The following is a 25,419-nucleotide window of genomic DNA, read 5'->3' as shown; positions in this document are numbered from 1 at the left end:
TCAGAAAAGTTCAGGACAACATTGAACATCTTCAAGGTCAGGAAAGTTCAGTACAACACTGCAAATCTTCAAGGTCAGGAAAGTTCAGGACAACATTGAACATCTTCAAGGTCAGGAAAGTTCAGGACAACATTGAGCATTTTAAGGTCAGGAAAGTTCAGTACAACACTGCAAATCTTCAAGGTCAGAAAAGTCCAGGACAACATTGAACATCTTCAAGGTCAGGAAAGTTCAGGACAACATTGAACATCTTCAAGGTCAGGAAAGTTCAGGACAACATTGAGCATCTTCAAGGTCAGGAAAGTTCAGTACAACACTGCAAATCTTCAAGGTCAGAAAAGTCCAGGACAACATTGAACATTTTCAAGGTCAGGAAAGTTCAGGACAACATTGAGCATCTTCAAGGTCAGGAAAGTTCAGGACAACATTGAGCATCTTCAAGGTCAGGAAAGTGCAGGACAACATTGAGCATCTTCAAGGTCAGGAAAGTTCAGTACAACATTGAACATCTTCAAGGTCAGGAAAGTTCAGTACAACACTGCAAATCTTCAAGGTCAGAAAAGTCCAGGACAAAGTTGGACATCTTCAAGGTCAGAAAAGTTCAGGATAACATTGAACATCTTCAAGGTCAGAAAAGTTCAGGATAACATTGAACATTTTCAAGGCCAGAAAAGTTCAGGACAATACTGGACATCTGCAAAAATAAGTTCAAGACAACATAAGATTTCTACAAGGTCAAAAGTTTAAGACAACATAAGATATCTACAAGGTCAAAAGTTTAAGACAACATAAGATATCTACAAGGTCAGATGTTTAAGACAACCTTGGACATCTATATCTAGTAAAAAAGGAGGTCATGACACCATAGGTAATCTGTATGGTCAGATAAGTTATAACTTATAATCTTTGGTGATGATATAACATAATGCTTTTATTATAATTATTTAGCCCACATTATAAGAGAAGTACTAAACATTTTTTTTTGCAGTGATGACTTCCTGGAACTGTTTGAAAATTCAATGCAACCTAAGATCAAAGCACCTTCAGCTTCCCAGAAGAAACCAGGACCCAATGCAGTTAAAGTTCTCTGGCAACCAAGCGTAAGTTTAATAGGAAATCTAATATGGCATGCTTCTTTCACTTTGTTAACAAACCCATGATCGAAATCCAATAAAATTTGTTAGCACATGGGTATATTGGCTACTGCAGATAAATGAATTTTATCAGAATTGGCATGAATTTAATGTATTTCATTAACTTAAAACACTTTCAAATACTTTAAATGAATCAATGCACATGCTGTTACTGACTACAATGTGTTACAATTCGCAATTGACATATTTGACCTAGAAACGACAATGTTCATGTTGGCTGTTCAAAACCACTTCCTCTCAAAAAATACATTGCATGCTGTGTGCCTGTTTACAAACAGAAAAGGGAGGTTCACGGAAGAGACTACACAAAAGCTCTACACCTATACAAATTGGACATAGAAATTACTGTAATTTTCTTAATAAGAATTGAAATAATTGATGTAAGCTATACTTAATTGTAGTTTTAACATGGGAAGGCATTATATTCATTTTTTTTATCCCTCACTATCGCTCGTGGGAAAAACAATCATGAAAACAATGCCTGTCCATGTTAAAACTACAATAAAGTATAGCTTGCATCAATTATTTCTTAATTAAAATGATTAAAAAGAGATGAAGGGTACATGTAAATGAGAACTCCACCAAAAAACACAAAAAGACCAAAATAAAAATAGAATTCAATTTCAAATGAGTCGATTGTTGACTATTACTATGACAATACATACATTTATAACTATATGGTGCTCTCTTAATAGATTAATAATGTGGTAATAAAGTTTAAGAGAAACAGTGCAATTTCTGATCCCATGGTGCTATTTGAAAATACTGGGCAGAACACTGTAGCTTGAAGCTATAAGGGAAAAAATCAAGATTAACAATTTTTATATGGTTTAATGTGTCAAAATTGGCATGAAGGTTTCAACAGATCAGTACCTTGAATCAGTTAAATAATCAGAAAGATCTGAAACAAGGACTACTCTTTCTGTGCAGTGCCTTGTGAAACTATTCCATAATATGTTTTATAGAAGTAGTTATCAAAGGTACTAGGATTATAATTTATTACGCTAGACACTTGTTTCGTCTACATAAGACTCATCAGTAAGATAAGGATTCTAATTAATATCATCATGTCCTTCCTTGAATGAAGAATTTTGCTAACTAATATCTTGGATATGTATGATAATTGGAAATGTAGAAGCTTTCTTCCAACGGAAGCATGTGATGAGCAAGATTGCTTGCTTGTATGATTCTGTCATTTCAAAGTATTCAATCTCAGTACTATTAGCATTTTCTTTCAATAATGAATATTTTTTTACAGCCAAAGAAATTTGGAGCAGGTGACAGTGCAAGAACAAATAGTACGGCAAGATCTAATAGTACATCAAAAACAAACAGTACAGCAAGAACAGTAAATAAAGATTTTGATGATTTTTTACCTCCCTCAGACAGACAGGAGAATTTTTTCCAACCATCAAGTGTTCGTAGCAGCTCTGATTCAGAAGAAGACTGTTTATCATCAAGCTTGAGTAAAATACAAGCACTTAAAGAAAAACATAAACTTCAACAAGATAAAATGAATGATTTATTCCTCAGTCCACGTGATAGGGTTGTGAACAGTCCACGTGATAGGGTTGTGAACAGTCCACGTGATATGGTGGTGAAAGACGCTGTGCCTAAAGCTAGTAACTTTAGTGGTATCGCTAACAATATGGTTGTAACTAGCAAACCTCAACGAGTGAAAGCATCGTTGTCAAATATAGAAAATTCTTATCAAAATATTAAACATAAAACTCCTGTTAATGAAGTGAAAAAACAAGATGTGTCGCAACAATTAAAAAAACAAGATACATCACAACAAATAGGTCGGAATATTGCAGAGGATTTTATAAAGACTTTAAACAATGCAGCAACTAAAATTCAGCGATGGTATCGTGAGCACAAAGCTCAGCAATTGAAAAATGAGGCAACTGTGAAAGCCGGGGAAGCAGCCCTAAAACGTTTACTCCAACAAAAAAAACAGGATCATGTTGATCATAAAATATTGGACTTAGATTTTCTTAGTGAGGATGAAAGTGAGAAAAAAAGTGTTGAAGACAGGAAAAAATTAAGAGAGGAAAAAGCTAGGCAAGCAAGACAACAAGCTATTCAGGTATAATTTTTCCACATATTTGCTCTATATATGACAAAATTATTAACTCCCTTTAATTTCTGGATATTTTGATTTGAAAAAGTTTGATTTCTTTATCTCTCTTAACTAGATGATCAATTGAATAACTATAATTTTCAAACCTTTTTTTGTCCCATTCAATTTTTTCCTTGTATTAGGCTCAGATATTGAATGTTTTGATCTTTACTTTGAGTTTCAAGAAAGTTTTTTTTTTAATTTGTAAAATAGTAGTGCCAAAGATATCCCCAGCAGCAATATATTTGTGTGAAATGAACTAATATATGTAATATTGAGAAACACAGCACATTCCCTTCTTTGATTTTATGATAAAATATATTCCCTTTGTTCTAGTACTTCAAGGCTGTTCCGTTTAAACATACATTGTAATCTCACACATAGAAGAAGATTCTTTCAAGCTTGGTCCACCGCTTATAGAGGCATTATTTTTTTTACAAATTTCTCTTACATTTCCAGTGTGCAAAGGGGATTTGGCACCCATCCATAGCTAAGATTTCATATGGTGTAACACCACTAATTCGGGCCCGGCCAGAAAGCACATACCAGAAAGTAGTACATATTTAACACAAAATAGTTCCTACGCATGGACATAACTTTCAAAATATTTAGAATATTTTATTAATTTTGGTATCAAATGAAAGCTGCATGACTGGTGATCATTGTAGAACAATTTTTGACTGATAAATTTGAATAATAAAAAAATGGCATGAAATTTAAAAAGGAGGGTACATTTTGCTTTTTTGTCAGATCGGAAGTACCTGTTTTGGTACATCCGAAGTTCTGGGAACCAGTACTTTCTTATATGCAATGTAAGGTATGTTGATTTTTTCAGTACAGGACACCGGAAGGTGTTGCTTTGACATGCAATGATTGCCACTTTATTTGAACTTAAAATAAAAGAGGTGTGCCTGCTTGAAACGGAGGAATTTAACATAGAAGGCAATGGGACCATGAATTAGTGGTGTACTTCCTATTACAGAGAATCACCAGAAATCCAATTTTTAGAAGTTGTACCTATTCCAATGAAAATAAGTCAAATATGATGTTAGTAATCATGTCTAATCATTTTTTTGGGGTCAACAGTCCGGCTTATGGGAAATTTAAGCTCTTAAATTGGCATACTCACGTATGTTAGCCTTTTATGGTCATACAACATGCATGCAGTTAAGACTTGACTCCAAGTTCTTATTTTTGCATTTTTTCTGATTGAAATCGATAAAACATATATTTTATGACTTGTATATAGAAAAGAATAGCTCTTGGTCAAAGTAATCTTATGATATTTCAAGTTTTTTTGTTTTTCTTATGGTAGCCTTTTACAATCTAGGCAAATGGTATATATACTGTGAAAGTACTTTAATTCGTGGGTATCAATTTTCGTGGTTTGAGCAATATTTACATGTTCGTGGGTTTTTAAATTCGTGGATTTTAGATTTCTAAAAAAAAATTAAACCTTTAGAAACGAAGGTTACAAATAGTCTGGATTGAAGGAAATTGAAAAGTAAACATTGACCCGTGATAACACTAATTAACCTATGATAAAGTGATCAGCAGATTAAAGACCATCAAAGGTGTTAATTAGGCCATAAAAATGTCACCCAAAGAAAACAGTAGCATAAACAAATGCTATAATCGTATATTTAAGGGGGTTCCCGGGTCTAAATCATTTATATAGGATTTGTCTATATTTTTCTATAAATAAACTTTATCTTATAGTTTATAGAAAAATAGAATAAAAAAGTGGGGTCACCGTTCATTTGCGCTCACAATCTGCCTTCGAAGAAGAATACATTTTTGTAAAGGTGGGATTTTTCTGTTGAAGTAATAGGAGAAATAAAGGTAATATCGAAATAAAAAAAGAAATTTATAACAGAAATCGCTCAAATTTTACAATAATTTAGTTTAAGTACAGCTTATATGGAAATTATATTAAAAAATATAGGTCACCGATGAGTTAAAAAAGATATTTCAATTTTAAAGCCAAAAAAATGGCATTTTTCCACCAAAGGGAGATAATTTGGAACTTTTTCAATGATCTATACATTTTAAAAGTCATCTGGGGCCAACAGGAAGTGATTGTTTTGAATTATTTTTGTACCATATGATAAAGTAACAACTACAAAAGGTAACAAATTAAATTTGTAATGAAAAACAAATGTTTAATTTTTTTTCTGAAATTTTTATACACTCGAGCCTCCTTAATTGTCAAATAATTTTTATCAAAATCAAGGCCAGCAAGAAACTAGTATGTCCTATATGCACCGTCAAGAGCTATGAGGATATAAAATGAACACTTTATTATACTAGCATATCAATACCGGAAATCTGACTTTCATGGATGAAAAATATTTTTTATGAGAATTAAAAGATCAAAAGTTGTACAGTTTAGGTTATAAAAGATTAAATGGGTATATTCCTGCATGCCGTTGTAGTTCTGTGACTGATATCAAAGTATTCTCAGATGTGGCGTTATTCTATATATTCTCTAGATCATATCAGTAGTCAAACCTACCGATGGGGATATTTCCACGTCTAGATTTGGACAATGGTTGTTTTATTTCGTTGGACACTTAAATTTGTGGATAAAGTCTTCAACGAAAACCACGAAAATTGGTACCCCACGAATAAAAGTACTTTCACAGTACTCATATAAGAATTCTAAAATATCACTGTACATGCAATTTTGAACCAGTTAAGCAAGTAATATACACATGCAGTTTTCTTTGAATAACCCATATGTTACTACCAGTCCAATTTGAGATTAGAATTAATAAAATAGTACTTGGATTAAAGCTTTATGTGTTTTTTATTGCTTGAAATATATCATAGAATGAAATAAAGTAATGCTCAAGTCAATATAGCAAGTTTGGTTCTGTTATAGGTGTAACACCACTAATTCGGGCCCGGCCAGAAAGCACATACCAGAAAGTAGTACATATTTAACACAAAATGGTTCCTAGGCATGGACATAACTTTCAAAATATTTAGAATATTTTATTAATTTTGGTATCAAATGAAAGCTGCATGACTGGTGATCATTGTAGAACAATGTTTGACTGATAAATTTGAATAATAAAAAAATGGCATGAAATTTAAAAAGGAGGGTACATTTTGCCTTTTTGTCAGATCGGAAGTACCTGTTTTGGTACATCCTAAGTTCTGGGAACCAGTACTTTCTTATATGCAATGTAAGGTATGTTGATTTTTTCAGTACAGGACACCAGAAGGTGTTCTTTGACATGCAATGATTGCCACTTTATTTGAACTTAAAATAAAAGAGGTGTGCCTGCTTGAAACGGAGGAATTTAACATAGAAAGCAATGGGACCATGAATTAGTGGTGTACTTCCATATTGCTTTAATTTCACTGTGTCTCATTTATTCTTTTATGAAACAACTTTTATTTTTTAAATATGTATATCAGTGGCCTTATAGTAGTTACTACTGTAATCACTAGCCTAGCTTGTGCGGGTGTACTTTACAATAATCTTAATTGACTAAGATTGTCAGTTTTCTTATCGAAGGTTGTTGGTTTTTCTCTAGGCACTCCAGCTTCCTCCACCAATAGAAACTTGTCACAACGAATTAGCCTAATTGTGGTTCTTAAAAGTGGTGTTTAAACCCCAAAAATCACTCTCAAAATTTTAAGAATACTTTTTGTTGGAAAAAATAATCTTATTTCTGTAGAATAGTATATTTTTTTTTAAGAACTTGTTTAAAAGGTATTTTATTAACAAAGAAAATAGTCCTTCACTCAACTTTGCATTATCATGAAGAATCAAAATTTGCTGTTCAAAATCTAGTGCATTCTTGGAAATATTTCCAAACTGTACACCAAAACATTTTGATTGGATAAGAATGTATAAAACAATGGACCATCAGTGAATGGCATACTTATGGGGTACACTCAAAGAAATTACCTACTAATCCTTATATTCTGAAACATTCATCATGAAGGATTACCTCCCTTGTGTCTACTGTTATTATCACAAAGAATCACAAGCGATTGTATCTACTGTGAAATCACATAGAATCACAAGACTACTATAATACTTGAAAAAATTGATGAACACAAAATATTCATATACTTTATTCATATTCTACAGGAATTACAGAAAAAAAGGGAACTAAAAAGGGAAGAAGTTAAAAGAAAAGCGGAGGAGGAAGTAACATATTTACAAGCAAGTGGCAAAATAACCAAAAAACCATTACGTGTAGGAAAGAAGAAATCACCAGTCAGTGGCTCTCCTGTACCCAATAAATCTAAAGATAGTAACATCGATCGGGATACAAATACTTCTGTTTCTACACTTAAAGATGAGGAAGAAGATTTATTAGAGGTATTTACACACATACAAAAATACACAAACACACTAACATCAATCATGACACACACATTTCTGTTTCTACACTTAAAGATGAGGAAGAAGATTTATTGGAGGTATTTATACATTCAGGACAAACACTAACATTGATCGTGCTACAATAACTTCAGTTTCTACACTTTAAGTTGAGAAAAAAGATTTCTTAGAGGTATTCATATACACACAAAACAAATAAAAACATAAAAGAATAAAAGTACTGATCTGAGAGTACCTGCAGTTAAGGCAAACTAATCAAAAATAACTAGCAAAAAAAATGTATTTAAAACAAAATCTCAATCAGTACACATCTCATTTATTTATGGCAGATTTTACAGTATTGTGTTCTGTCTCCTACTTTCATGTTGCTAACGTGACGGAGACAAAAATGAGTAACGTTAGCGACATTTGGACATGTCACATGAGCAACAACATCTTTAAAAGTTAAAATGTATGCACACAGTGATGTTTAATATATGCCTGGAGTAATAAAATTGTACAGTCTGGTTTAGAATTTCTAAATATACAGAATGTCATTTGCAGGTGTACTTTATATCAAATGAATACACAAGAAACCAAAAAAATAGTAACGTTAGCGACATTTGGACATGTCACATGAGCAACAACATCTTTAAAAGTTAAAATGTATAAATGCAAACAGTGATGTTTAATATATGCCTGGAGTAATAAAATTGTACAATCTGGTTTAGAATTTCTAAATATACAGAATGTCATTTGCAGGTGTACTTTATATCAAATGAATACACAAGAAACCAATTCGTAATAGTAACATTAGCAGCATCTACTATCATGATATTACATAAAATTGAGAATGGAAATGGGGAATGTGTCAAAGAGACAACAACCCGACCAAAATAAAAAAACACAACAGCTGACGTTTTGTTGCGAATGTCTTTTTGATGGACGGAATACATTTAAGGTCCTCTTGTAACGATATTACATACAACTTGCCTTCTTTGCTTCCCCATCATGTGAAGGAACTGACTCCGAATCTATTTCTGCAAAGGGCGATATCGTAACTCCTATACAGGAGAGTTACAGATCTAAATATATGTTGCTCACGTGACACTGATTTGGACGGAAACCTAGAGCAGTAACGTTCGCAAAAAATAAAACAGCCAATGATATTGATTCCTCAAGTCCTTTGACCCCCTTACGTCATCCAAATTTAATATGATTGCTATTTTCAATTATTTATAAAACCCGGGATAAAAATAACTACAATTGGCTGTCTGAGAACCAACAAGAAAATTGCGATTGTGACATACCACAATGGACGGAAAAGACGTGACGTTAGCAACAATATTATTAAATTACCTTTTTTAGCCTTTACCAATAAAAATCTGCCTTAAAGTTATGAGTAAAACACAAAAGAAGACTTTTTATTAAAATATAAGTCCATGTAAATAGGCTCCACTTATAAATAATACTTCAAAATTCCACTCCAAATAAGCTGGATGTCAGTAAAGTAGGTCATGATGTCTATTCCATGTCCAATATTTTGAAATTGAAAACCCTCTAATTCCAACAAAAAACACAAACACAGAGTAATTTTTATTTTTATTTACTCAGAAAGACACATTTTATTCAATAACATAATGCATTACTCCATTACACAGTCTGTTTCACAGTTTCAGCAATTGCTTTTTTGATGGATACACAAAAACAATAATTCCTTCTTATTGTAAAATCTGCCTTATACTAGTAGAAAGACACCAGTCCTTTTGTAAAGGCAAACTATAATTATCAACGTGATAGTTTTATTAACTACAAAAATACATAATTAATTTCTTGATAAAGGAATCAATGTATGAACCTATAAAAGCATAATGATCTTTGCAGTAAATTATGGCTTGCTGTGGCATGTTTTTATTACTCAGTCATAACTCCTTTTTCAATTGTTTAACTGACTTATCTTGCAGAGCAATACATTGACTTCCTATGGAAAATATTAAACTTCTGGAATAACTTTTATGTTTTGTTGCATTTTGTAGTCAGTATCAAATATAAACCCAGGCGAGTCTAGTCGAGAGAGTGCAAGAAAAGAAAGAAGTGAGGCTGCATCAACTAAAACAACATTAGACGATCTGTTAGATACTCTTAAAAAGTTAGAAGCTGACGAACAGTTGGAAACTCCTAAACCAGTCACTAAGAATGCTTGGTGTAAGTCTAAACTACTCACACTCACTCAACTAAACCAGCCACTAAGAATGCTTGGTGTAAGTCTAAACTACTCACACTCACTCAACCAAACCAGCCACTAAGAATGCTTGGTGTAAGTCTAAACTACTCACACTCACTCAACTAAACCAGTCACTAAGAATGCTTGGTGTAAGTCTAAACTACTCACACTCACTCAACCAAACCAGCCACTAAGAATGCTTGGTGTAAGTCTAAACTACTCACACTCACTCAACTAAACCAGTCACTAAGAATGCTTGGTGTAAGTCTTAACTACTCACACTCACTCAACTAAACCAGCCACTAAGAATGCTTGGTGTAAGTCTAAACTACTCACACTCACTCAACTAAACCAGTCACTAAGAATGCTTGGTGTAAGTCTAAACTACTCACACTCACTCAACTAAACCAGCCACTAAGAATGCTTGGTGTAAGTCTTAACTACTCACACTCACTCAACCAAACCAGCCACTAAGAATGCTTGGTGTAAGTCTAAACTACTCACACTCACTCAACTAAACCAGTCACTAAGAATGCTTGGTGTAAGTCTAAACTACTCACACTCACTCAACTAAACCAGCCACTAAGAATGCTTGGTGTAAGTCTTAACTACTCACACTCACTCAACTAAACCAGCCACTAAGAATGCTTGGTGTGAGTCTTAACTACTCACACTCACTCAACTAAACCAGCCACTAAGAATGCTTGGTGTAAGTCTAAACTACTCACACTCACTCAACTAAACCAGCCACTAAGAATGCTTGGTGTAAGTCTAAACTACTCACACTCACTCAACTAAACCAGTCACTAAGAATGCTTGGTGTGAGTCTAAACTACTCACACTCACTCAACTAAACCAGCCACTAAGAATGCTTGGTGTGAGTCTAAACTACTCACACTCACTCAACTAAACCAGCCACTAAGAATGCTTGGTGTGAGTCTAAACTACTCACACTCACTCAACTAAACCAGCCACTAAGAATGCTTGGTGTAAGTCTAAACTACTCACACTCACTCAACTAAACCAGCCACTAAGAATGCTTGGTGTGAGTCTAAACTACTCACACTCACTCAACTAAACCAGTCACTAAGAATGCTTGGTGTAAGTCTAAACTACTCACACTCACTCAACTAAACCAGTCACTAAGAATGCTTGGTGTAAGTCTAAACTACTCACACTCACTCAACTAAACCAGCCACTAAGAATGCTTGGTGTAAGTCTAAACTACTCACACTCACTCAACCAAAACATGTGGTTTTGTCAAGAATTGTGTAACAAAAATGCTTCAAATGCAATTCATTAAAATTTTATTTTTAAACCAATTTGAGCTACCATATTAAAAGTTTGTGGATTATTTTTTAAGTCCAAGGTTTGAAATTAAATGTTCCTGTCTGTGCTGTCTCAAGCAAAATAACCTATGTGCAATGTCTAGTACTTGATACTTTTGATTTTTAATCACCAAATTATGACTCATATTTCATGGATCTCATGGATTTCTTATTTTTTGTGGTTTGCTGCCACCCATTAAACCCACAAACATTAACAATTGAATGGACACAACACATGAAGTTGATTACCGTTTTCTCCATTACATGACATGAAAACTTTCTACCTTAGAATAAATCTGATGTGTTAATTTTATTTTGCTTTTTCTACTGTAATCTGTTTATTAGATACCAAAAAAATGATTAATGTTTTAATATTTTATTTGTTTCTTATAGTGGAAGACATAGATAAAGATTCAACAAAATCACATCTTACATCAGAGAAGTTACAGAAATTAAACTCAGTTGGAGAGTCTGTTAGTAAAAGTGGGTTTTTGACAGACGATAAGTTAAAAAGTATAATGACCTTCTTAGATGAAGTACAAACATCAGACAGACTCAGTTCTGTAGACCAGGTATGGTATCTTGTACACACTATGAAAAACAGTGTAAGGTGCACACTTATTTGTTGTAAATCTTTCATTATTATAATTTTAGAATAAATCATCAGTTATTGAAATCTGCTTAGTGAAAATTTGGTTATTTACAGAATATTTTTAGGAAGAACTAACTTGAAGATTAGCAACTTGAAACTGTTTTTGTCGAGCCTTCGACTTTAGTCGAAAAAGCGAGACTAAGCGATCCTACATTCCGTCGTCGTCGGCGGCGTCAACAAATATTCACTCTGTGGTTAAAGTTTTTGAAATTTTAATAACTTTCTTAAACTATACTAGATTTCTACCAAACTTTGACAGAAGCTTGTTTATGATCATAAGATAGTATCCAGAAGTAAATTTTGTAAAAATAAAATTCCATTTTTTCCATATTTAAATATAAATGGACTTAGTTTTTTCTGCGGGGAAACAAAACATTCACTCTGTGGTTAAAGTTTTTAGAATTTTAATAACTTTCTCCAACTATCCTGGGTTTGTACCAAACATGGACAGAAGCTTGTTTATGATCATAAGATAGTATTCAGAAGTAAATTTTGTAAAAATAAAATTCCATTTTTTCCGTATTTTACTAAAAATGGACTTAGTTTTTTCTGCGGGGAAACAAAACATTCACTCTGTGGTTATAGTGTTTAGAATTTTAATAACTTTCTGCAAGTATCCTGGGTTTGTACCAAACTTGGACAGACGGCTTGTTTATGATCATAAGACAATATCCAGAAGTAAATTTTGTAAAAATAAAATTCTATTTTTTCCATATTTTACTTTTAAATGGACTTAGTTTTTCTGCAGGGAACCATTACATTCACTCTGTGGTTAAAGTTTTTAAAATTTTAATAACTTTCTTAAACTATCCTGGGTTTGTACCAAACTTGGACAGAAGATTATTTATGATCATAAGATTGTATCCAGAAGTAAAGTTTGTAAAAAGATTACTCAGTTTTTTCTGTAATTTACTTTAAAATGGACTTAGATTTTCTTACAATCATAAAATAGTAACAAGAGGAATATTTTTATTGATTCTTTTCTTCATTATTGTTGAGCCTGTTTTTTACAGCAAAAATAGGCGAGACACTGGGTTCCGCGGAACCCTTACAAATTTTTTAATTTAGATAATCTAGATTTACCCAATAGTAGAATCTACACAATCAAAGAATATGGGGTATGCATCCATGATTCAAAATTAGAACATGCGCAGCAAAATTACACAGAAGCAAAAGAACAAGGATTTTAGTGCTGCTCTTCATCTAAAAGTCACAATGAGAACTTCAACATGTAGCAAAAGAAACTTAAGTTTGAGAAGGTCCCTAAAATATAAAACAATCAAGGGTGTTTTTTCATGTTTGAAAAATTGAGAAATAGAATAAACAGATTAGTAAATGCCATATAAGTCTGAGTGCTGTAGATAGGTTATAAGTTACCTCCCCTTTTCTGCCACATTAATTTTTCATTCTATGTATTACAAAACTTGTGCAGCACAACTTTTTGGTATAAAAAAATATACCATTAAAAATGTATTGGAACTAAGGAATTAAATCTGAAAACATGTATGTCAGTTTAAATTTACTATTGTATTTCTGAATCCCAATTGGAATAATTGTTTAAAGTTCTTTTTCTTTTATTATAGGAGCTGGCGAAAGAATCTCACAATTTTGAGTTACCTCCCATGTTAGTGCCATCAGCTGATGAACTTCTCCAGTTGGACCATGCTAAGGAAGCTGCCGATGAAGTAACATCTACAGTTCTGTCACAGAGAATGGAATTAGATGAGAAAAAGAGAAGTTGTTCTATGTTGCAGAAAGCTTTGGTAATTTATTGTTATTAACATAATTTGGGAAAATGCATGGAATTTGTAGTCATTGACTGGAATTGGAATAGAAAAAGAAAAGTGTATCTTTGTTACAGAAAGTTTTTGAAATTTTCTGTTAATTATTCAACATGATTTGGTGGAGCAAATAAATTGTATTTAAAGGGAAAATAGAAATGAAAACATTGGTTTATATTTATTGCTGTTGAATAACATAAGTGTAGTGAGCAAAATGAAAATCGAGGAGAAAAATGGCAGTATTTTTATGGTATTTGTTTTGTTTCTATTAATAGCGTTGTAAAATAGATATCCTTTTATTTATTTCTATAAATAGAACCAGCAAAGGGAGTTAACTGTCCGACATGCAAGAGAAGCAGAAAGAGAAATGAACAAAAGATTAGATGTCCAAAAAGATGAATATGAGGAAGCTATAAAAAGACATTTAGGATTTATAGATCAGGTAATTGTATTGTCATCTGTATAGGAGGCACTTTGACCGAAAACATTAAGTGTGATATATTAAAAAAAAAAGGCAAAAAAATGTCCTGTCCTTGCACTGGACATTGATCAGTTAATTTAACACTTTCCTTACTGAATTGTTTTTTTCCGCGACGTTGTGTGACCTGATCAAATTTCCGCGCGCAGTTTGCCTGGCCTGAATTAATTTGACGTGTGAATGGGAAAAAAATGACGTTTTAGAAAAAACGTGTGTATCTTTGTTGTTTCTCATCAAATCGGTTTCAAACTCGATATTGTTACACTTAAGTATCAAAGGAGTGTTGCAATATAAATAAATTTACATGACAATACCTACTTTTGATTTTGTTTAACCTTTTGTGGAAAGAAAATGACGTTTGATTTGCAAAATCTATTTTTTTTTTGTGACCGGTTTACATTTTTGCCTCCCATCTTCTAAATTAACAATACAAACGGTAATTAACAATTTCGAGTGTTCCTTTATCGAAGTTTTATAGAAAAAAATAACTCCAGAGTCAAAATTCTAGCTTATTAGTCAGTATAAATACGAATGAAAATGGTTTGTCAAATTCCGCGGCGGCCATTTTTTTACCTGTTCAATGCAATCACCAGATAGGAAGTTGTGTCCCTGGATAAGTTGGAGTTGTCTTTCTTAGTCCGATGTTTTCTTTGAATTTTTGTATGAATATAGATATAATTGACTATTGGGATCTTTTGTGGAATTTTTGATATTTAAATGGAGATATCTAATGATATTTTAATCTGGTAAAATCAAAACTTTTGAGATTAATATGTGCTTTTTTTTTTAATGTGCAAATATTTTTTTCTGTTTTTTATTTTGTATCAAACCACTGACTGCATGGAAATATTAATTAAATGTAAGATGACCTGACACACTAATCCATGTACATTTAACACTTTAATAATGTGTTGATAAATTAAGTGAGACATAATTAAATGTTGAAAGACAATCATGAACTTTTAAAAATAAAATTACTTTGAAAAAGTCTATGATTTATTTTTAAAATTATTTATTATAAGTGTCCTGACTCCATGGGATGCTAGAATGTTCACTGTCTTTGGTTTTGTATTGTTCAATGATGAAGATAATTTAATGTTCTTTATTAAAAAAAAATGACAAAAATTATTAAATGAAAATGTCAACTGTAACAACAAATATAAATGATGAATATCCTTTCAAGAACTTATCTGTGAAAACCTTTTCAACAAATTATGTATATAATATCCTTTCAACTTAAAAATTGTAACAAAATAACTGTTAAAGTTTAATTTTTGACTGAGTGGGAGACAGTGAAGCAATGGGGTAGGCAAAGGGGTTTTCTACATTCAACACAACCATATTTTGAAACCTTTTTTCCTGTGTACCTTTAATATTTACCCTAGCCCAGCATTTGTGACACCTTATCTTGTTTCCCAAAGTCTACTGGCAAACAGAGTTAACCTACATGTGTTTGATCTGTCTTGACGTGGTAGATTTCACAATATGACATACACTGTGTCTGACGCTACCAAAACCCAAAGTTTGATGGCCCATTTCTTTGTTTTAGGAGGCATGAATTGCTTGAATGCATCCCTCCCTTTGTAAGGTATCATGAATGGTCACCTATCGTTTGGGGACATGTTGGTCCCTCATTTTTGTCTGTTAAGGGGGTCTTTTATTTCTGAGTTTGTAAGATACATCATTATTAGCCTCCCATCTTTGCTCACCTCGCTGGTGCGTATCAGTGAAGTGAAGATACCTTATTATCTGCATAATTTCACCCATTTCTTTGAAAAATTAAGAGACCATGACTTATATTTTTAATAACTTTAAACATGATAAAACCTTCAAGTGTTGGGATTAATAAATTTCAGGATAAAAACAATCTATGTACATTGTCAGAAAATATAACATTTTTGTCCTAAATTCTAAAGCTCATACAATTATATTTTATTTTCCGTCAATGTACATATATATTGAATATGAGAATAATTGCCTGTTAATATAAAAATATTTTTTACTTTAATATATGTGTGTGGCTCTGATCTGGCTGCGGTTTAACATCTTAGATTTGAGATGATTATATTCACATTTATATATGATTTATAAAAACATTACCGGTTTCATGTTAATTATCAAATCATTGCAATATTACTTTGCTCTTCATGGGCCCTTTAATTAGAATAAAAATATCTTATCTCTGTAACCAAAATATCCTATCTTTGGAATAAAAATGTCTTATCTTATCTAATTATAACTATCAATTATTTGGTTGTGAGATAGAAACATCTGGAAAAAATATCCTTCTTTGGGTCTCATATGTTTTGTGGACCAGTTACTTCTGGGATGAATGGGGAAGACCTCTTTCAAATTTCAATATATAAAATTCTTGGTGCCATCAGTCATTGTTGGGGGACATATTTACATCTGCCAGCTGTAATTTTTTTCGTCTGAAAGTTCGCTGACCCCTTCTCTTTCAACATCACTTCAGGAGTGATCATGAAATCATCACCGATGTCATTTTGAGGTCAATGCATTTCATACCGTTGACCAAGAAGATCTACTTCTCCCACCGAAAATCCCTCAAACTCGTTCTCAGAACTATCGGACATTTTTGTGTCTCCGAATGTAAACGACATTTTACTAATATTTACTATAATTTTGCGTCCTTGACATCGGCAAGTGAGAGAGGAATGTGATTGGATTGTTTTATTTAGAACTTCCATAAAAGGAGTGCGACCTTTTGCACTCGTGGGAAAAATCCAATTACCGCACCGACGGAAGTCGGATTATTACTTGATTTTTTTCTCCGTGCAATTTTTAAAATCGTTTTTCGTAATTTGTATCATAATGTTAATCAAAATATTCATGAAATTAAATTCAACTTTCAATCCAAATAACCTTTTTTCGACGAAAAAGATCACATGTTCGCATCACATGTCTTGTACAAAATGGCGGCGGCTTATTTTGTTTGTTGACGCTACCGATCTTTCATTGTATTGAAGTATATATAAGGTATCAAATTCAGTCAGAATTGGTATTCTTTAACTGTGATATGTATTGGTTAAACGTAGCTTTACGGGGGGAAATGAGTTAAAAGACAAAAAAAATATGATTATCACGTGATTGTCTATGCCTGAAAGCATTGTTCGGCCTGGCTACGGGGATGCCTCAACACATTGTTCGGCCTGGCTACGGGGATGCCTCAACGCATTGTTCGCCTTGAAAGGGTTAAGATCATTTCCTTAAATTTCAGTTTTTGCATCTAATTAACTAAGTCAAAAAGATTAAGCTTATCAGAAATATATATATTTATAAATAGTATTAGATGAGAATTTTTAAATGATAGAAATAAAGATGTAAGAAATGATTGTATAAAGATCTTTTCTGGGAACAGAAATGATATGAGTAAAAGGTGGCTCTAACTCTAATTGAATATTTTTTAAGGTAAAATTGTATCTTCTGTTACAGCTTATTGATGACAAAAAGTCTATGTCTGAAAAATGTGAAAAGTTAGTCAAGGAGCTGAAGACTATAGACAAGAAATACCAGGATAAAATTAGATCTTTAGATGATAGGTAAGTAACTTCTTTAGATTTGTTTGGAATTAATACAGTATTTAAGTGAGGTAAAATGGAAAAGGGGGTCATGTAACTGGAGGTGAAATGCCCACCATTTGCAAATTCTGCAATTTATAATGCCGTAAGTTTTTGTACGTTAATTTTAACAATAAACATTATACTAGACCTGAAACTTATCAGTTTTGTCTGTCATTCTGAAATAAACAGTTGTCCTGATTATTTTGATAATGGGAACAGATCTTATGCTGATGTTTGACACCAAAATATATGAAACAATTTAAAATATACATGTTGTATCAAAGGAAATGATGTTATACAGTTATTTTGTGTTTTTATTTTACAATAAAATTTGAATTATTTAAGACATGGTTTAGAAACACAGAAGCTGAAAGACATGCATGAAGCAGCTGAGAAGTTACGGAGAGAAAGATGGATAGAAGATAAAACGAAAAAGATTAAAGTAAGTGATAATTTAATAAAAACTGATAATTAATTTTAGACAAAGTGAGATTCGAAGTAATGCATTTAGCTATTATTATATGAGGTCCCTTTTTGTGAAAGATTTCTTCTCACGCGTCAGTTCCTGTACATCCTTCCAAATATTTGGTTTTAAGTAATCCTGCTTTAAAAAGATAAATTCAGATAAGTGCTTCAGACTCATAAAATTTATTAATTACATTTTTCATTTTTTTTTTAGTAAAGAGAAAAGAATCATGAAAATATAGAAAGGATTAATTATTAAAGCCAAAAAGTTACAAGTTGAAGGGGTAGGGGTGGTGGGGTTTTTGACAGTTTTCGAAATAGAAAAACATTTAAAAACAAATCTAAACCATAAACAGTGATAAAGATTGAGGTTTACATTTCTGTAAATGAATTATAAAAACAAAGTAATACATATGAAAAAGGCAACCACTAAAAAAAAACCATATAAAGCATACAAGTTAGAAGCTTTCACTTTACAGGAATAAATCAGAAAACAATTCAGAAATACAAATTATAACTTCTTAATTAATTGTGTTTTGTAGGAAATGACAGTTAAAGGATTAGAACCAGAAATTCAAAGATTAATTTCAAAACATAAATCTGAGTTAAAGAAAATCAAACAGATCCATGAAGCAGAGTTACTGGAATCTGACGAGCGAGCAGCTCAGAGATATGTTAAAATGACAGAAGAACTACGAGATCAATTAGCTAAAGAAAAGGAAGCTGCTTGTGCAAGAGAAAGAGAACTCAGTAAACAAAGGTATGAAAATGGTGGTTCAAATGTTGTTGTGAATAAACATATTAAGATAAGTTATTACATAACCTATTCCTTTTACATTCATAATATATTTTATTAATTCAGCAATTCCCTTTACATTTATATATCATTGATCTTAAATTCAGATAGTGTTAACTCCCTTTAATACAATTTGTTAAGATCTAAATACTATAATGAAGGCAGACAAGCATACTTCAAGTATAATAGGTATCAGTTGAAGAGTTCTAACTTTGTCGTATCAGAACAACCATATTACAATATATTCCTAGCATTGATTGACTATCTACAATTTCGTTAAGTGCATTTTATTTAATGGGTTAAGTTTTTATTTAAAATGTGGCATTTTTATTTCTGTATGAGTAAATTTTAAAAAAAACAAAAAAACTTGTAACCCCTGACTGACCCAACAGACAAAATAAAATAACTTCTGCCCTTGTAATTATGTAGTATTCTGGCAAGATTCTTGTGAATGACCTCTTTCATCAATATGAACTTCCTATAAGGTAGCACTATTTCTCTTTTATTTAGATATGAGAAAGAGTTAAAGAATGAGGAGGACGCCTACCAGCAACAAAGAAGGAGGTTACATGCTGAGGTCCAGGAAGAGAAAGACCGAGTATCTCAGCAGGCCACACGACAGAGAACAGAGTTAGATAGACTACAACGACAGTTAGAAGATAGTCATGCTCATGCATTAACAGCTATGAAACAAGAATATGAAAAAAGTCGAGAAGAACAAGAAAGAAGGCATTATGTAAGTTATTATGTTGTTTATGTTGATATAACCGTGACTTGCTATAAATTGTTGTTGTAGCTAAGGTATTCAGATACTTATAGTGTTGTTTTTGTGTATAAACAGATTTGTGGATTTGAACTGTGGCATGGCGTAAAACATAACTAAGTTTTCACCATTAAAAGGTCTGTATAGTCCTCGGCACAATAACTTTAGTATAAGTTAATAGAAACTATGAAATCTTAACACAAGGTTTATGATGACAAAGGAAGGTTGGGATTGATTTTAGGAGTTTTGGTCCTAACAGTTAAGGAATTCGGGGCCAAAAGGGTTCAAAATTAAAGTTTGTTTTCATCAACAATTATAATTATTGGGGTTCTTTGATATGCCGAAATCTAACTTTGTATTTAGATTCATTATTTTTGGTCACGTTTTCAAATTGGTCTACATTAAGGTCCAAAGGGTCCAAAATTAAACTCAGTTTTAAAAATTAAATACTTGGGGTTCCTTGATATGCTGAATCTAAACATGTACTTAGATTTTTGATTATGGGCCCAGTTTTCAAGTTGGTCTACATTAAGGTCCAAAGGGTCCAAAATTAAACTAAGTTTAAAAAATTAAATATTTGGGGTTCCTTGACATGCTGAATCTAAACATGTACTTAGATTTTTGATTATGGGCCCAGTTTTCAAGTTGGTCTAAATCAGGGTCCAAATTTAAACTGTGTTTGATTTCGACAAAAATTGAATATATGAGGTTCTTTGATATGCTGTATCTAACCATGTATTTCGTTTTTTATACGACGACAAAAATAAAAAAAAATTGGCAAAATTGAAAAAAAATTGGTCGTATATTGGTATGACGTTGGTGTGGTCAGAAGACATTTGGTTTTCACACTATAACTTTAGTATCTGTTTAGAGAAATCTATGAAATTTTAGCATAAGGTTTATGACCACAAAAGGAAAGTTGGGATTGATTTGGGGAGTTTTGGTCCCAACAGTTTAGGAATTAGGGCCAAAAGGGTCCAACATTAAACTTTGTTTGATTTCATCAAAAAATTAATTATTGGGGTTCTTTGATATGCCAAATCTAACCGTGTATTTAGATTCATAATTTTTATACGACTGCAAATTTTGAAAAAAATTTCGTCGTATATTGCTATCACGTTGGCGTCGTCGTCGTCGTCGTCCGAATACTTTTAGTTTTCGCACTGTAACTTTAGTAAAAGTGAATAGAAATCTATGAAATTTTAACACAAGGTTCATGACCATAAAAGGAAAGTTGGTATCGATTTTGGGAGTTTTGGTCCCAACATTTAAGGAATTAGGGGCCAAAAAGGGCCCAAATAAGCATTTTTATGGTTTTCGCACTATTACTTTAGTTTAAGTTAATAGAAATCTATGAAATTTCGACACAAGGTTTATGACCACAAAAGAAAGGTTGGAATTGATTTTGGGAGTTTTGGTTTCAACAGTTTAGGAATTAGGGGCCAAATAAGCATTATTCTTGGTTTTTGCACAATAACTTTAGTTTAAGTAAATAGAAATCAATGAAATTTAAACATAATGTTTATGACCACAGAAGGAAGATTGGTATTGATTTTGGGAGTTAAGGTCCCAACAGTTTAGGAATAAGGGGCCAAAAAGGGACCCAAATAAGCATTTTTCTTGGTTTTCGCACCATAACGTTAGTATAAGTAAATAGAAATCTATGAAATTTAAACACAAGGTTTATGACCATAAAAGGAAGGTTGGTATTGATTTTGGGAGTTTTGGTCCCAACAGTTTAGGAATTAGGGCCCCAAAGGGTCCAAAACTAAACTGTTTGATTTCATCAAAATTGAATAATTGGGGTTCTTTGATATGCCGAATCTAACTGTGTATGTAGATTCTTAACTTTTGGTCATGTTTTCAAATTGGTCTACATTAAGGTCCAAAGGGTCCAAAATTAAACTTAGTTTGATTTTGACAAAAAATGAATCGGTTGGGTTCTTTGATATGTTGAATCTAAAAATGTACTTAGATTCTTGATTATTGGCCCAGTTTTCAAGTTGGTCCAAATCTGGGTCCAAAATTAAACTTTATTTGATTTCATCAAAAATTGAATAAATGGGGTTCTTTGATATGCCAAATCTAACTGTGTATGTAGATTCTTCATTTTTGGTCCCGTTTTCAAATTGGCCTACATTAAGGTCCAAAGGGTCCAAAATTAAACTAAGTTTGATTTTAACAAAAATTAAATTCTTGGGCTTCTTTCATATGCTGAATTTAAACATGTACTTAGATTTTTGATTATGGGCCCAGTTTTCAAGTTGGTCCAAATCAGGATCTAAAATTATTATATTAAGTATTGTGCAATAGCAAGTCTTTTCAATTGCACAGTATTGTGCAATGGAAAGAAATATCTAATTTCACAATATTGTGAAATAGCAAATTTTTTTTTAATTAGAGTTATCTTTCTTTGTCCAGAATAGTAAGCAAGAAATATCTTATTGCAAGATTTTTTTTTAATTGGAGTTATCTTTCTTTGTCCAGAATCAACTTAAATCTTTGTTATATACAATCTATTGTATATTCACTTTTTGTCGAGCCTTCGACTTTAGTCGAAAAAGCGAGACTAAGCGATCCTACATTCCGTCGGCGTCGTCGGCGGCGTCAACAAATATTCACTCTGTGGTTAAAGTTTTTGAAATTTAAATAACTTTCTTAAACCATACTGGATTTCTACCAAACTTTGACAGAAGCTTGTTTATGATCAAAAGATAGTATCCAGAAGTAAATTTTGTAAAAATAAAATTCCATTTTTTCCGTATTTTACTATAAATGGACTTAGTTTTTTCTGCGGGGAAACAAAACATTCACTCTGTGGTTAAAGTTTTTAGAATTTTAATAACTTTCTCCAACTATCCTAGGTTTGTACCAAACTTGGACAGAAGCTTGTTTATGATCATAAGATAATATCCAGAAGTAAATTTTGTAAAAATAAAATTTCATTTTTTCCGTATTTTACTTATAAATTGACTTAGATTTTTCTGCAGGGAAACATTGCATTCATTCTGTGGTTAAAGTTTTTAGAATTTTAATAACTTTCTTAAACTATCCTGGGTTTGTACCAAACTTGGACAGAAGCTTGTTTATGATCATAATATAGTATCCAGAAGTAAATTTTGTAAATAAACAAATCTATTTTTTCCATATGTTACTTCTAAATGGACTTAGTTTTTCTGCGGGGAACCATTACATTCACTCTGTGGTTAAAGTTTTTAAAATTTTAATAACTTTCTTAAACTATCCTGGGTTTGTACCAAACTTGTACAGAAGCTTATTTATGATCATAAGATTGTATCCAGAAGTAAAGTTTGTAAAAAGATTACTCTGTTTTTTCTGTAATTTACTTTTAAATGGACTTAGATTTTCTTACAATCATAAAATAGTAACAAGAGGAATATTTTTATTGATTTTTTTCCTCATTGTTGTTGAGCCTGCGATTTACAGCAAAAATAGGCGAGACACTGGGTTCCGCGGAACCCTTACAAATTTTTACTACCAACTGATAAATTTAAATAATCTTTACCATTCAGTGATAACAAGCAGTTTTTTTACATCTTAATATTGTATGATGTATTTAAATGAGTAGTTATTGTTGCAAACTCCATCAGAATATTTTAATTGAGATAAGTTTTGGAATAAGGGAAAGGGGGATGTGATTAAAAAATTGGGTTCAATTTTTCTCATTTGAAATTTCATAAATAAAAAGAAAATTTCTTCAAACATTTTTTTGAGAGGATTAATATTCAACAGCATAGTGAATTGCTCTAAGAGAAAACAAAAATTTTAAGTTCATTAGAACACATTCATTCTGTGTCAGAAACCTATGCTGTGTCAACTATTTAATCCCAATCCAAATTTAGAGCTGAATCCAGCTTGAATGTTGTGTCCATACTTGCCCCAACCGTTCAGGGTTCAACCTCTGCGGTCGTATAAAGCTACGCCCTGCGGAGCATCTGGTTGGTCCTGTTTTCAATTTGGTCTACATTAAGGTCCAAAGGGTCCAAAGTTAAATTAGTTTGATTTTATCAAAAATTGAATTCTTGGGGTTCTTTGATATACTGAACCTAAAGATGTACTTAGATTTTTGATTATGGGCCCTGTTTTCAAGTTGTTCCAAATTGGTGTCCAATCAAATGACAGCACACTATAAACAAGTATGCTGTCAATTTAACTTTTAATCTGTACAAAAACAAACTTGATTCTTAATTTTTAAAAAATATTAAATTTTGTTTGATTTCAACAAAAATTGAATATATGGGGTTCTCCAATATGCTGAATCTAACCATGTTTTTAGAATTTTAATATTTGGGCCTGGTTCATCAAATTGGTCTACATTGTGTTCTTAAGGGTCTAAAATTGAACATTATTTGATTTCATCAAAAATTGAATTCTTGGGGTTCTATGATTTAAATTTGGTCTACGTTAAGGTCCAAAGGGTCCAAATTAAATTAGTTTGATTTTAACAAAAATTGATTTCTTGGGGTTTTTTGATATGCTGAATCTAAACATGTACTTAGATTTTTGATTATGGGCCCTGTTTTCAAGTTGGTCCAAATCGGGTCCAATCAAATGACAGAGCTGTAAACAAGTATGCTGTCAATTTAACTTTTAATTTGTACAAAAACAGACTATATTCTTAATTTTTAACAAAAATTAAATTTTGTTTGATTTCAACAAAAATTGAATATATGGGGTTCTCCAATATGCTGAATCTAACCATGTTTTAGAATTTTAATATTTGGGCCCGGTTATCAATGTGTCCATACCAAGGATCTGGAAAAATTTTTACCTAATTTTGGTCATTTTAAATAACTTAAAAGTTAGTGCCCCTTTCCAAAAAAATATTGTCAAAATCTCATTACTGTGGTCCGCAAATAGTAGAAAAATGACCCGTTAGAGCTACGGTTCCGCAGCCATTCATGAGTATGCTCATACTCGTAGTATCAATGAACTTGTTTCACTGTTGCATGGCATTTACTTCATGATTTATCCTTCCATATTCCAAAAATCGATCAAGAGAAATTAAGGGAAGGTATAACAGTATAAAATAGAAATTATTTTAATGGCTCAAAACGATAATTTTCTATGTCATCTTTTAAGTTTCTTTCGATCTGAAGTCGAAATTCCAACTGGATGTAATGCGACAATACTAAAACGAACAATTCCAGACTCATTTGCAGAATTAGTTTTTTAATCAAATTAAAAGGAAATTATCGGCTTTTTAATATATTGCCTTTAATGGTGTAATAATATTACTGAAAATAGTTGCACTTGCTTTATTTAGCATGAAAACATTTTAAATTTACGATTTAGTGTCTAATTTGCGGAAAAAAAATTTCAAGCATGCGTATTACATAGTAAAAAGCATGTGCTTTAGAAGTGAAAAAATACTGTTTTTCTACGTAAATTAAATCAAGTTTTAAATCCGAATTGACATTTCCTTAGCTGAAAAAAAATAAATAATGAAGACAGTTCTGGGAATTTTAATTTATTTACAATTTAGTTCTGAGCTTGTGATCAAAAGTCAGATATGAATTAAAAACACAGGTAAAGAGATTAACGAACATTAAACAATATTCCCCTGAGGCATAACAAAAGTGATTAGAAGGGCCCTCAGGATTATAACACTATACTGGAGTGACAGATTTATTGCAGGACAAGGATAACAAAACAAAAATAAGTCAAAAATGGAGATTAAGAAAACCGATCCCCAAAGAAATGACCGAAATT

At 32.0% G+C, this 25,419-nt stretch overlaps 1 protein-coding gene across 1 annotated transcript in view; it reads left to right on the top strand.

Annotated features, from left to right (window-relative positions):
- The window catches only part of LOC134726042 (centrosomal protein of 131 kDa-like), a 46,284-nt gene that overhangs the window by 6,312 nt on the left and 14,553 nt on the right, over positions 1 to 25,419 (top strand). The window contains exons 5-15 of the mRNA XM_063590418.1: positions 989 to 1,100; positions 2,413 to 3,243; positions 7,385 to 7,618; positions 9,655 to 9,823; positions 11,564 to 11,742; positions 13,406 to 13,585; positions 13,920 to 14,045; positions 17,535 to 17,641; positions 18,008 to 18,104; positions 18,670 to 18,887; positions 19,434 to 19,659. Coding sequence (XP_063446488.1) covers positions 989 to 1,100; positions 2,413 to 3,243; positions 7,385 to 7,618; positions 9,655 to 9,823; positions 11,564 to 11,742; positions 13,406 to 13,585; positions 13,920 to 14,045; positions 17,535 to 17,641; positions 18,008 to 18,104; positions 18,670 to 18,887; positions 19,434 to 19,659 — 2,479 coding nt within the window. The remainder of the gene's footprint in view (positions 1 to 988; positions 1,101 to 2,412; positions 3,244 to 7,384; positions 7,619 to 9,654; positions 9,824 to 11,563; positions 11,743 to 13,405; positions 13,586 to 13,919; positions 14,046 to 17,534; positions 17,642 to 18,007; positions 18,105 to 18,669; positions 18,888 to 19,433; positions 19,660 to 25,419) is intronic.

This window comes from Mytilus trossulus, chromosome 7, assembly GCF_036588685.1.
Source record: "Mytilus trossulus isolate FHL-02 chromosome 7, PNRI_Mtr1.1.1.hap1, whole genome shotgun sequence".
Taxonomy (NCBI): Eukaryota; Metazoa; Mollusca; class Bivalvia; order Mytilida; family Mytilidae; genus Mytilus; species Mytilus trossulus.
This window is presented reverse-complemented; position numbering and strand designations above follow the sequence as displayed.